At 38.6% G+C, this 13,404-nt stretch overlaps 1 protein-coding gene across 1 annotated transcript; it reads left to right on the top strand.

Annotated features, from left to right (window-relative positions):
- Positions 1–1,611: 1,611 nt before the first annotated feature.
- Positions 1,612–12,384, top strand: LOC148721323 (uncharacterized). The gene is made up of 6 exons (XM_088735910.1): positions 1,612–1,675; positions 2,762–2,875; positions 6,656–6,853; positions 7,339–7,488; positions 10,587–11,114; positions 11,536–12,384. The coding sequence occupies exons 1-6, from the start codon at positions 1,612–1,614 to the stop codon at positions 11,853–11,855; spliced, it is 1,374 nt and encodes a 457-aa protein (XP_088592036.1). The 3' UTR covers positions 11,856–12,384.
- Positions 12,385–13,404: the final 1,020 nt, after the last annotated feature.

Consider the following 13,404-nt stretch of genomic DNA (forward strand, 5'->3'; position numbering starts at 1 on the left):
AACACGTATTCAACTGACTCTGCTCCCCAACAAATTGCAAATATGACACTGACTGTCATGATCATCAAAGTGGCGCGTTTTCGTAGAAAGAAAGAGAAAGTAGTGTCAGCTCAAAAGCTATGGCCAATATGATTGTGACGATCAAGACTGTTTTTTAACTTTTCCGTTCACGGCTGTCCCTATAACAGGCAGTTTGTCCCTCGATTAACTTTTCATACCATTCCCATGCAGTAGGAGAGGATGTGCCAAGAAGAAATTTGCCTGAAATTAATAAAAGACCCGAAGGCAGTCTAAAAAAGATTTGCAAAAGTTTCATTAAAGCAATCTAAGGAACTTGGGACATAATTTCTTTCCGTGGATTTTCATCAACTTACAGTAAAGGCACCTGGCTGTATGACAAAGGGCTACTTTCTGTTTCTATTTGCTTTGTTTTATCAAATCAACCAGGATGCCTTTCCTCGAGAAAAATGGAATTTTTGGCGTTTGAGTGCCAACGAATAAGCCGGAAATTAAATATTTCTGCGGTACGAGAGTAACAGGGCAAGGGCCTGGGTCCTTGAGTATAGATGCATTATGGGTATAGTGATAGGAGTATTAAAGCTTGTGATTGCACGTGGGCAGTCATTCTAGACCGACACCTTCTCAGCTATAGCTAAGTTTATTTATTTATTTATTTTTTGTAAGTATGCATATAGCCTGGTAGGAAGGTTGCGTGAGCTTGTGCCTGGTTCCTACCCAGATTTCCTGTCTCTTTTTCCCTACGGGGTTTTTTACAGCAGGTCTTTTCTGGCCACCGTTCTGACCACGATGTTTGTTAGTGGTTGCTAAGCTCTCGGTATGTCTTTTTGTCGTGTGCTTTGATAACGATTACTGAAAATGCAATGGTTTTGAGTATGTGTTCCTTCATTATTGTACGCTGGTGCTCGGCCGAAACATACAAAATAAACCTAATGGTTCAATATATTAGTGTCTGTTGAGTAGTGTAGCTGAAATATACTGCTTCTTTGTAGTTTAACCTTAAAGGTTTAATTTAAAGTTGTTGACGTACAGTTCTTTTCCCATATGGGGAGTTTTTCTAACCATTTTTCACTGCATTATCGCAGTAGGGTAGGACTAGAACGGAACATATGCGATCCATGCGAGTAGTCCACCCAATAAACCCCACCCATCCCACCCAAGGGGAGGACATCCATCACGCAGTAATCTCGTGCGTGGTCATCATTACTGATATCTGTAAAATGCGCCAACTTAAAAACCAGAAATGTGATGTGGCGGCTCGTTTACTGATTCCTGTCATGTATCGCCTAGAGGGTTATTCGGATTATTTAAGCCAAACTAGGAAAACACAAAGAGGACATCTTCCTCTACAATTGAAATAAAAGGCCATTAATACACATTATGAATAATCGAGTTTCACCAATCATCTGCATCCCAGTGGAACTAATTTATGATCAATTGTGACAACCACTGAAAGCCTTACACCATAATTAAATAAATAGGGTCGCGTATTTGAACGTAGATTAAACTTCAGCTGTCCCAACTTATAATTATCTGATGTGCTCCTCAAAGTAGAAAACCTTACTGTTGTGGTTCGAATTATAACGGGAGAACATGGTACATGTATTGTACTGTTTCGTTTTCGCCGTTTTAGCTTCCCTAATACCAGAAGGACAAGGTGAGATTTTCCTTCAAAGAGCTGTTTCCTTGCTCACGTCTAATTACTATTCCAAAGTTTGCGAAAACATTATGTTCCTTTTTTTTCTATCTTTATTTACACAGGTAAGCCTTGAAATGTTCAAGCGAACTTATTCTACTACTATTGGATATATGGATTATTTAATCTAAAAATGTTTTCCCCTTGGACTGCAATAAGATAAGCTCGTACAGATTTCAATTAGATGTTCACATATTTTGAAGTTATTTTACAACAGATGTTATGGAAATGAGAAGACTTCAAAGGATATAATGTAAGGGTAATATCGCTTTTAGCAACCAAAAGAGGAAAAACAGTTTCTGTTTCTACAACGGTATCCATAAACCCCATTTTCGAATTTTGGATCCCGCTCGATGGCTCAATAATGCCCAACGGGGACGATTCTGAGCCGTCAAACCAGTTGACAAATCCGGCCGATGAAAACGCAAGATTCAAGCCGTCGGTGACCATAAACTGTATCACAGAAGGAAAATTAGCGCTTTTTTTCAAACTGAAATAGCATGCAAATTATTTGCGCTATCCCGATAAAAGTTTAACAAATCGGCGTGTACTCTTATCGAAAACAATTTCGTCATCTCATTGGTCAAAATGTTGTGGACCCACGAGGCTCAGCCCAGTGAGTCCAAACATTTTGACCACAGTGACTATGATGATGACCATTGACATGTGATTCGAAAAAGACGATAGCTTTTTTAGTGAACGAATTTTTAGAGCTTGTGCATACCATGAAATCACCAGGTCAGAAATGCCTTTTTCTTCTAAGTATCAAAAAAACAGCGATCTACGGTTTGCATAACCTGTGATTAAACAAACGGAACGTTAGAATAAAAATCCAGGCCGTGATGTGTTGGATCAAGATAATTTCAAAATCAGACAAAGCAAATCTCTTGAAGGCTGAATGAAGTATAAGGTCTGTTCGACCGTATGTCTTTTAAGAAGAGACAGCCACAGAAGAAAGGTTTACTGTCAGCCTTAAGAAAAGAAAAAGTTCGCCCTTTGATGTCGTACACGTAAAACCCGGACCTCCTTACGAATTTTGTTTTTCAGGAAAAATGCTTTGGAGATTTACTTATTTTCTTGTCTGTGTTTCGTTCACCAACCTTGCAACCTTTGAGGATCAATGCAGGACAGAAGTAAACATTCGTGGCATGGCTCTCAAAGGTTTTGTTTCCAAGAGAATGACAGTAGTAGCTCCTGATCGATGAGAGTACAGACCACGCTAAACCACTGTCGATTTAATATCGACGTCAAATGAAACGAATTTTTTCAGTGTATGACACGTTGTGTGACACGTTGACGCTAGCAGCGTTGTCTGTACCCGTATCGACAACGTTGATACGGGTACAGACACAATCATATTGCGACATTACCGACAAATGTGGTAAATCATCAAATAGGTGCTATTTGTGAGAGACCTCTGATATATTTTTTTTATTAATGTAGGTGGTGGTGGCGGCGGCTTCTTCAGTGATGGAAACACGTCTTCTGCTCAAGGAGGGTGGAAAGGAGGCGATGGATATGTTAAGGGGGGAGTGGGTGGGGGGTATGGAGGTGGGTTTGGAGGTGGCGGTGGTTTTCGTGGAGGCGTTAAGGGACCTGGGGACGGTGGAGGTTATTCTGGGGGGAGTGGGAGTTCAAATATAGACAATTCCTGTGGGGGAGGGGGAGGATTTTTTAACAATGGGACAAATCAGCAAAATAAATGTTGTTATAATAGCGGTGAACGTGGTCGAGTGATCATCACATTTCTTCATTAAGATGCAGGTAACAGCACTCTCCTCAACGTGTAGTGGTAATTCTGTTTTGAAGGATGACTGTTTTTAAACTGAAGAGTTAAACAACCATTTGTTTCTTCTTTAGACTCAGTAAGTGTTTTAAGGTGTAGGTTAACCAGCGCAACTTGTGGATCTTAAGGCCTTTATTTTCCGGCTCTTTTCTTTCCTGTTCTGAACAATTCATCCGACTTTCCAGTGCAGGGGTTTCGCGTTCATCTCTTTAGGTCAGTGGACACAAACGAGCGTCTATCGAAAGCATTTTTTATACTTCCATCTGTCAGGCAAAGTGTGAAGTCAGAGATGTATTTTTTTTTGTAGTGACTGTCAAGGTAAGGCCAAAATTACAAATGACAAAACGATAAAAAAAAAAAAGAAGAATTACGGAGCGGGGGGTGGGGGGGAGTGGAGGCTACTGCCTCCCCCCCGTGTATCTAAATACCTCCATGTCAAGTATCTGCCTTTAGTGTCAGGAGACTTTGAAAGGTTTGAGTTAAAAATCCCTTTTTCGTAATATTAGATATTTTCTAAGGGTAGAGACCATTTTCCCCACAAATTACTTTCTCATATAGCTTAGTTTAATGTAAATAGGGCTGTCAAGATTTTTCAGACTTACGTTGGAAAATGTAATCAGTAGTGCTTGCAGTTGGTCATTGAATAACTTGAAAGGAATGAGGACTAGTGAATCATTATATAGAAGAACTTCTGTGAGGTCAGTCTTACTTATTCATTAGCATTTCAATTGATACACACTTAAGAATAAAATGATTCAAATGTTTTTCTCTCAGTCAGTGCTTTCTGCGAATTTATTCGGTTATCGTTGTGTTTTTTTGTATTTGTAAAAACATATTTTGTATGTAAAATTCTACAGAAAGCTATTTCAGTAAAAAAAAAAATGCTGTTCTAATGTATTGTATTCTTTTAATCACGTTATTCCTGTAAAGCTTTGTCCTGAAAATAATATGAAATTTTAGCGCTTTCAAAAGTGCTTAGGGGACGGCTTAGGGCCTAAAAATACTGCAAACGAGTACGTGTCGTCGTGCCTCAAAATTGTAACCAGGGAGTTCATAAAATATTTCTGGGTTTTTCACTGGCTGACAATAAAAACACCAGGCTGTACGGCGAAGGATTATCTTTTGTTTCTATTCAATTTTAAAGGTGTTTACTGCACCAGTTGATATCTTTTTTTCGTGCATAAAAGCATTCTTCTTCTAATTAAGATTTTTATTTTCCCATCGTTAGTATAAAAAGCTTAGAGGCCTACAAAGGGAAATTTTTGACTCATTATAAATGTCTCCTTTGCAGAACTTAACTTAAGCAAAGCACAACTAGTACTTTTTTTTTTCTTTTTGAGATGGTCCTGTGTGTTCTATAAAAGCTCATCCTTGCAGATATGGTTAATTCTCCGTTTACAAGGTTTGAAAACAGCCTTCATGGGTCGGAAGCCTGAACGGGGATTGTCATCCAATAAGATCTTAACTTAAGCGTAAAAGAAAGCACTCTGCAATATTCACTGCAATGGTATTGGGCAGTTGTATAAAAAGCCTGTTCTCATAGATATTTTTTATTATTCATTTACTAAGTTTGAAACGAGTCGATTGGCTTGGTGACGATTCCCTGCCGAAAGAAATTGATAAATTTTAATTTTTTTGATCAAGTTTGGGCGAGCGAGGAGAGCATCTTAATAGTTGCTAAACAGTCTTCAAGTAGCTGGCTCTAACGATGTACTCATGCAAACATAATCCAGTAAACCAAACGAGAAAAACACATGAAGGATGTCTTTTCCATAAATTGAAATTGAAGGCCATTAATTCACATTATGTATAATCCAGTTTCACCAACCAACTACATTCCAGAGGAATAAAGGGTGAAAGTTTCGAAAGAAACGGCTGTGGTGCTGCGTCGGTAGGGGTAACAAGGTAATTTGGTTCTATCAACTAAGTTGAAATTGTAAATTGGCCACCGTGAAGAGTTTTTAAAAAAGCTGGCGTTTCGAGCGTTAGCCCTTCGTCATTGGCTCTGACGAAGGGCTAACGCTCGAAACGTCAGCTTTTTAACTCTTCACGGTGGCCAATTCCACCTTAGTTGATATAACCAAATTACATCCCAGAGGGTCTTATTCAGTTGTTGAAACCTCTGAAAGCTTCCTGATCAAACAAAGAAAGTGGTGTATTTGAACGCATATTAAACTTCAGCTGTTTCACCGATGTCCCCATTTAAGTTGAAAACCTCAATGTGGTTGTTCGAATAACGGTAATTTTCTGACAACATGGTGTTCGTTCCCTACTGCTTCGTTCTCAACGTTTTGACTTTACTAACACCACGTGGACAAGGTGAGATTTACCAAAACTCTTGTCCTTGCTCGTACCTAGAGTAATATTTCGAAGTTTGCTAAAGAATTTTTCCTTTTTTTTTACTATTTTTATTGACATAACTAGGCCCTGAATGAAATATCTGAACAAGCTTCTTCTCCTAGTATTTAATATAATAAATTATTTCATCTAAATACGTTTTCTCCATGAAGTGGTACATGATGAGACAACCTAAACATTTTAAAGAAGCTCGTGCACTTTTAAGGTCATTTTACGAAACATTTTTTGGAATAGGAAGATAGCAAACGAATGAAATTTTAGGGCAAATGGTTATTGGGGTACGCAAAGGTGAGAGTTTATTTTACAGAATTGAACATTCACTTTACCGTAATAATGAAATAACCAGGGTTGCTAATTGAAAGCGGAAACGGTTTTATTAAAACCTGTTTTGTTTCTGCTGTCATCCTGATCGAAAAAGCCATCAGCCTCCTGACTCTACTCGGTATGCAAGGCAAGCAAAGTGGATCTCAATAATAAGGCAAACAGATTGCCCTGTGGGTAAGTAGGTTATAACCTACATGAAAATTCTTCTGTTTGACGATTTTAAAAGAACGCTTGGGAGAAACATTAAGCACTTCATTGGCGTTGAAATCCGGGTAACTTCCGTAGGCTAGTTTCAGCCCTCGGTTCTTAGTCAGCCCTAAGAAAAAATGTATTACAAAATATGTGTATCTCTAAGTGGTTTTCGTTGCTGCGGATATTTCGTTATTTTTATATCTGTGTTTCGTTCACCAACTTTGTAACAGCTGAGGAACAATGCAGAACAGAAGTTGACATTCGCGGCATGACTCTCAAAGGTTTCGTTTCCAAGAGAATGAAAGTAGCAGCTCCTCATAGCTGTGATATTTTATGTGAAAGGGAAGTTACATGCCAAAGCTATAATTTCAACAGAAAAGAACGGATCTGTGAATTAAACAACCGTACAAAGGACGCACGACCTGAGAATTTCCGCACAGACCCTGCGTGGTTTTACATTCGCCGTTTGAACGGAAGAGGTAAGCACTCAGCCGATACTCTATAAAATGAATTATAAAATATTTCCATCACGCAGTGTTCTTACAGGGCGCGTTTTCCAATACTCTCAATTACTTTCATATTATCTCCCGACTGTAATAATGAAAGATTTTATCTCTACCTCTTTCAGTGTTTGAAGTTTAACTTAAGTTAACAAAAAAAAAAACAGCTTTGATGCATGTATGAAATATTGACAAGTGATTGTTGTTATATTTGCTTTTTAAAGTGCTACAAGAATCTTACGGTCAGGAAGAAAATAAAAAAAAACTTGACGCTCTTAACGGGGGGCTAAGGAGAGAAGGGCCTTCCTTTCCTTGCTCAACAGAGTGTTTAAGAATTCACAAGTCAAAGGAGAACAAAATAAATGGAACACACATCTTGTTTCTATTCCCACGTGCCTTTTTCTCTCCCCTTTCGATTTGTACGCCTGTGAGTGCTTAAAGTCCAACAATTGTACCTATACCAGCTCCCTTGGGTTCGATTCCGGAGTTACCAGCACGTTCATGCCATGAGATAAAAGCAAGTGAAGGGAAAGACATTGCAAGTAGCAACTACTGGCTGGATTCATCTGGCACTGGGAAGGCACTTCTGGTTAATTGTGATATGTATTTGGAAGGTAAATCATAGTAAAAGGACTCCTGGTTTGCAATTTAGCACAAGGTATGAATATTCCGCTGCTAAATTTATGTTTACGAAATATTGACCTCTTTCCTTTTTCATTCATTAACCAGATCACGATGAATGCATCAATGAAAATAATGCTTGTGACGTCAATGCATACTGTACCAAGTGGGCTCCTATTATTGTACTTGCAAGGAAGGTTACACTGGCAATGGACAATCGTGTTCAGGTACATCGCCTGATTGAGTTAGACTGGTATCTTGATAGCTTTCGCTGTTGGCGTATTGAGAGATTTGTCAAACCACTTATCAAAATGATGCACAGTTTCTCACTTGAGGGGCAGGAGGGAGTTACAGTGTCTGTGGTAAGAGATGGGCAAATATTTTCTTTGGTGTAATTATTTGTGAAGTTACTTATAGTTCGTCACCATGATGTAGATACCGACGAATGTAATAACAGAACACACGACTGTGATGTGAATGCTGAGTGTAACAATACCCTTGGATCTTACAAATGCACGTGTAAAAAGGGATTTCATGGAAATGGAACAAACTGCGCAGGTAACTAATTGAAACATTTCATACACCGTCTTTCATCTTCATTGTGCAAGGATAAAGAAGCTTAACAAAGGCTTCATTTATACGATATTACTTTCCGTGTTTTAGACACGGATGAATGTGCTGACAGAACACACGACTGTGATCTGGATGCTGATTGTGACAATACCCTGGGATCATACAAGTGCACGTGTAAAGATGGATTTCACGGAAATGGAACACATTGCATTGGTAAGTTTTTTATTGAAAATGTTGATGTTTTCGTGAGGACTGTCTTTCTTCTTCATTATCTTAGGTGACTTATTAAAATTAAAATTACAGGACTCATTTAAATCGTCTTCTTTTTCTCTTTCTAGACGTAGCTGAATGTGCTGATGGAAAACGCGTGTGTGATGTTAATGCTGAGTGTAACAATACCCTGGGATCTTACAACTGCATGTGTAAAGATGGATTTCATGGAAATGGAACTAACTGCGCAGGTCACCAGTTGCAATATATCATACGTCGTCTTTCTCAGTGTATAAGAAAGCTGAAAAAATGGTCTCATTTGCAACACACTACATTACATTCCTATCCGTGTTCTAGATTTAAACGAATGTGCCGACAGAACAGACGACTGTGATGTGAATGCTGAATGTAACAATACCCTGGGATCTTTCAGTTGCACGTGTAGAGATGGATTTCATGGAAATGGAACCAACTGCACAGGTGACTTGTTATGATGTATTTAAACACCGTCTTTTGGCTGTATCATTTGAGGTGACTTGAAATAAAGATCTCAATTACATTATATTCTTTTACTTGTTCCAGACATAGATGAATGTGCTGATGGAAAACACGACTGTGATGTTAATGCTGTGTAACAATACCAATGGATCTTACAACTGTTCGTGTAAAGATGGATTTCATGGAAATGGAACTAACTGCACAGGTAACTAATTGAAACATTTCATACACCGTCTTTCATTTACATTGTATGAGAAAGCTCAAAAGAGGTTTCATTTACATGATAGTCCTTTTCTTGTAGATATAGATGCTGAATGTAAAGATACCTTGGGATCTTTTAACTGCACGTGTAAAGATGGATTTCAAGGAAATGGAACTAACTGCACAGGTTACTAATTGTAACACATTCAGACTATGTGTGTCATCTTTGTTATCTGAGAGGGCTTAAAAAGGGTATAATTTACATGATATTCCTTTCCGTGTTCTAGATGTAAACGAATGTGCTGACAGAACACACGACTGTGATGTGAATGCTGATTGTAACAATACCCTGGGATCTTACAAATGCACATGTAAAGATGGATTTCAAGGAAATGGAACTAACTGCGCGGGTGACTTGCTATAAGATATAATGTGGTCTGTTTTTATGATAATAACTATGTTATTATACAATAATAAACTTTCTTTTGTTGATGCAGATAACAATGAATGTTCTGACAGAACACATAGCTGTGATATGAATGCTGAGTGTAACAATACCCTGGGGTCTCACAAGTGCACGTGTAAAGATGGATTTTATGGAAATGGCACTAACTGCACGGGTAACTAGTCCTCACATTTTCTGTGGTGACTTTCATCAAAAGTAGATTGTGAAGTAATATAAGTGATCTAGATGGTCCTCTTTTTTTTTTTTATTCTAGACATAGACGAGTGTGCCGACAGAATACACCCATGTGATGTGTATGCTGAGTGTAACAATAACTTGGGATCTTACAACTGCACGTGTAAAGATGGATTTCATGGAAATGGAACTTATTGCTCAGGTGATTTAATAACTATTAATGTAACATTTTGAGACTCCGTATTTTATCTTTATTATCTGAAGGTACTAAAAAAAGGGTCTCATATACATGATATGCCCGCCTTTTTGTGTTCAAGACTCCAACGAATGTAGTGAAGGAACTCACGGCTGTGATGTGAATGCTGAGTGTATTAACACCCTGGGATCTTACAAGTGCACGTGTAAAGATGGATTCAAAGGAAATGGGACTAAATGCACAGGTAACGAGATGCAACATATCAAGCTGTCTCTCTTATTTCTTGAAGGAGAATTGTAACAAAACCAAAAAAATACAAAAACTGGTTTAAATGGCTTTATTTTTCTTACTCTAGAACTAGAAATGAAGTTCAGTGACATATCCGGCTGCGCCTCGAGTTCCACCTTTTTGTTCTTATTACATTTTGACATCGTCTCTGATCTTTCTATCGAACAGACGCAGGGAAATGTGGAATGAATTTGTTACTAGATACATATCAGTATACTGTGAATAGGGAATAGAAATGGCTTTCATTCAGAGAAGGAAGCGGAAGCAATCTGGGAAGCATTGTTATTCTTCCAGGATTCAAGAAGTCTTAAGAAGGCAGTTTAACTTTCTTCGTATAATTTTCAGGAGCTTTTTCTTCTTTATCTAATTTCCCTTAATTTGCAGGAATCATTGTTCAAGCATGGCAGTTGGCGATATTGGCAATATAATTTGACAATTCATCGCAAGTATGATAAATTTCACAATATTGCGTGTTTGTTACGCAGGATTTTCAGCTGTGTTTACAACCCTTGATGCGAGTGAAGGCGGGAAGGGTCCAGCCTCAATCGGTAGTCACTACACAGGTCAGGACCATGACGGACAAGTTACATTATCCAGAGGTATTCAACTGTGGACTGTGCCACACACTGGTCGATACAGAATTGAAGCAATAGGAGCCTCAGGGGGGTACGGGAAGGGCAGTGTCATCAAGAACGGAGGAAGAGGGGCAAGGATGATTGGAAACTTTAATTTGAAAAAAAGCGAGATCATTCGTTTACTTGTTGGTCAAAAAGGAGTTGCATCGAAGTCGTCCAGCAATTCAAATGCCGGAGGTGGTGGAGGTACATTTGTGGTGAGAGGAAGCAACACGCCTTTGATCATAGCTGGAGGTGGAGGGGGGATTAAAAAGATGTCAGAACAACATCCAGGATGTGATGCGTCCATAAGCACAACAGGGAATGCTGGGAACAACTCGCCACTGGGGTCAGGAGGAAGCAATGGACATGGGGGGAAAACCAGTGGTCAACTTCCAGGTAAGCGGAGAAAGGAGAAAAATTCCATCAGTGTGTTCAATTCACCACATAATAAGACGACAATAAGATTAATCAAAAGCTTATTTATTTAAGTTATTAACTCTACGTTTGAAGTTTTTTCTCTTCTCCACAATATCTGAAGTTCAATTGAGTTTCGCTCGTACGCTGTTTAAAAATTCTACAATGATGTTTATACACAGTTGACAAGGGTTTCTATCGGCTAATCGAGGATTTAAACTAAACAGCTGCAATAAACCGAGTCTAACGAAAAATTGCAGTGCTGACTTGTCGTCAAATTTTATTAACATCCAAACATAAAGAAATAAACTTAAACAAAATATTACGAAGCGCTATGGAAGAGTCAACTTGTAATTACTGTGTTTTATAGAGGAGATCACCGATTAGGTTTTTATCATTGTAGGTGGTGGAGGTGGCGGCTTCTTTAGCAATGGAAAGACTGCAAAGGGTGGAGGGGGACAAGGTGGAAAAGGAGGTAAAGGATATATCCAGGGAGGAGAGGGTGGAGCGTATCAGGGTGGATTCGGAGGTGGCGGTGGTTTTCGTGGAGGGAACAACGGAGCTGGTGGCGGTGGTGGTTACTCTGGGGGAAATGGAGGTGGGAATATTGCTAAATGTTGCGGGGGAGGAGGAGGATCTTTTAACATTGGGACAAATCAGCAAAATGAATGTTGTTATAATAGCAATGAACATGGTCGAGTGGTTGTCACATTTCTTCAGTGAAATGCATATGGTAGCAAGTTCCTCAAAGTGAAGTGGATATTCTGTTTTAAAGGCTCATTTTTGTTAGTTTTCAAACACACTAAAGATTTGATTTTGATTTTAACTAATTTTTGTTAAAGTGCGCCTACACCCAAAAAATTTTTTTCGCTTAACGAAGTAAGCTTATTATTTTGAGTATTTCTGCGCAAAAATTTTTTTATTTGCTCAAATCTTCAATTTTCTATGCCCAGTCAAAATACGGAAAATCGGCCGCCATCTTGCCCCACGACCGAGTTTAAAGAGGAATGGCTCTAGTGGGTAATGTGACGTCAAATCGAGAACACGAAAGTCTGCATTTCACACATTTTCACTTGTTTGGGAAGGTTGTAGTTGATAATTGTCCGAAAATATGCCGACTAAGTGTGTTGTAGAAGGATGTAGCAATGTGCGAAATTTGCAAGAGGGTATCGCGCTTCATACATTCTTCATACAACACACCTAGTCGGCATATTTCGGACAATATCGACGACAATCTTCCCAAACAAGTGAAAATATGTGAGATGCAGACTTTCGTGTTCTCGCTTTGACGTCACATTACCCGCTAGAGCCATTCTTCTTTAAACTCGGTCGTGGGGCAAGATGGTGGCCGATTTTCCGTATTTTGACTGGGCATAGAAAATTGAAGATTTGAGCAAATTAAAAAATTTTTGCACAGAAATACTCCAAAAAATAAGCTTATTTCGTTAAGCGAAAAAAAATTTTGGGTTTAGGTGCACTTTAAGGGATTTAAGGTGTACACTAACCAGCGCAACCCTTAGATTTTAAAGTCGTTTGCTTTTAAGTTCCAAGTTTAGATCTACAAACAGTATCTGCTGGTATAGGTCTTTTTTATGAATATTTTTACCTTAAGGAATTTATCTTCTACAAAACCTGTAAAATTTTATTCCATTTCTGAAGTTCAGTGGACACAAATAATGCTTTTTGTGTGCAATTTTAAAACTTTCACCTGTTTATCAAGATCTAGAGTGCCTGATCTATTAATAAAAATAAAATTGTAGCGACGGACAAAGTCTCCAAGATCAACTTAAGAGCTCGTCACACTTTACACCTAAGGCAGCGAAGAGTCCGGAAAATTAGGAGAGGGGGTCACTGATATGTACGAGGTGGGCATCTATAAAACAATATCCATGTTTTTGACTACCAAAACTGTTCGACTTCTGACTAGCCGAGCTTGCTAAATGATAATGGTTAAGGTTGAGTTAGTGATTAAAAGAGCTTTCAGTCTGACCATAGTACGGGCTCACAGGGCGGTTGTTCAATATTTGTTGCCAAAAGTATGAGTCTATTGACTGTGGGATCCGTGGCTATCTTAATTTTTTTTTATTCAGTTTATCTTTATGAGCCTTTTATTTATTCTGAAGTAAAAAAATACAAGAGCAATTGTTCAAGGCAAGGTTGATAAGTGAATGCGTTGTGATCCCGCTGCTCTTTTGTCATTTTGGAATTTTTTCTGATGGTGAGCCCCAAATTACATTAGCTAATAGGTTAGCTTAATTCAAATGCAGTTGCC

This window comes from Stylophora pistillata, chromosome 10 (assembly GCF_964205215.1).
Source record: "Stylophora pistillata chromosome 10, jaStyPist1.2, whole genome shotgun sequence".
Taxonomy (NCBI): Eukaryota; Metazoa; Cnidaria; class Anthozoa; order Scleractinia; family Pocilloporidae; genus Stylophora; species Stylophora pistillata.

Coding starts and splice junctions, on each gene's coding strand:
- LOC148721323 (XM_088735910.1), top strand. CDS start 1,612: ATGGTACATGTATTGTACTGTTTCGTTTTCGCCGTTTTAGCTTCCCTA. Junction 6,854..7,338: donor TCGCCGTTTGAACGGAAGAG/GTAAGCACTCAG, acceptor TACCTATACCAG/CTCCCTTGGGTTCGATTCCG. Junction 7,489..10,586: donor TTGTGATATGTATTTGGAAG/GTAAATCATAGT, acceptor TTTGTTACGCAG/GATTTTCAGCTGTGTTTACA.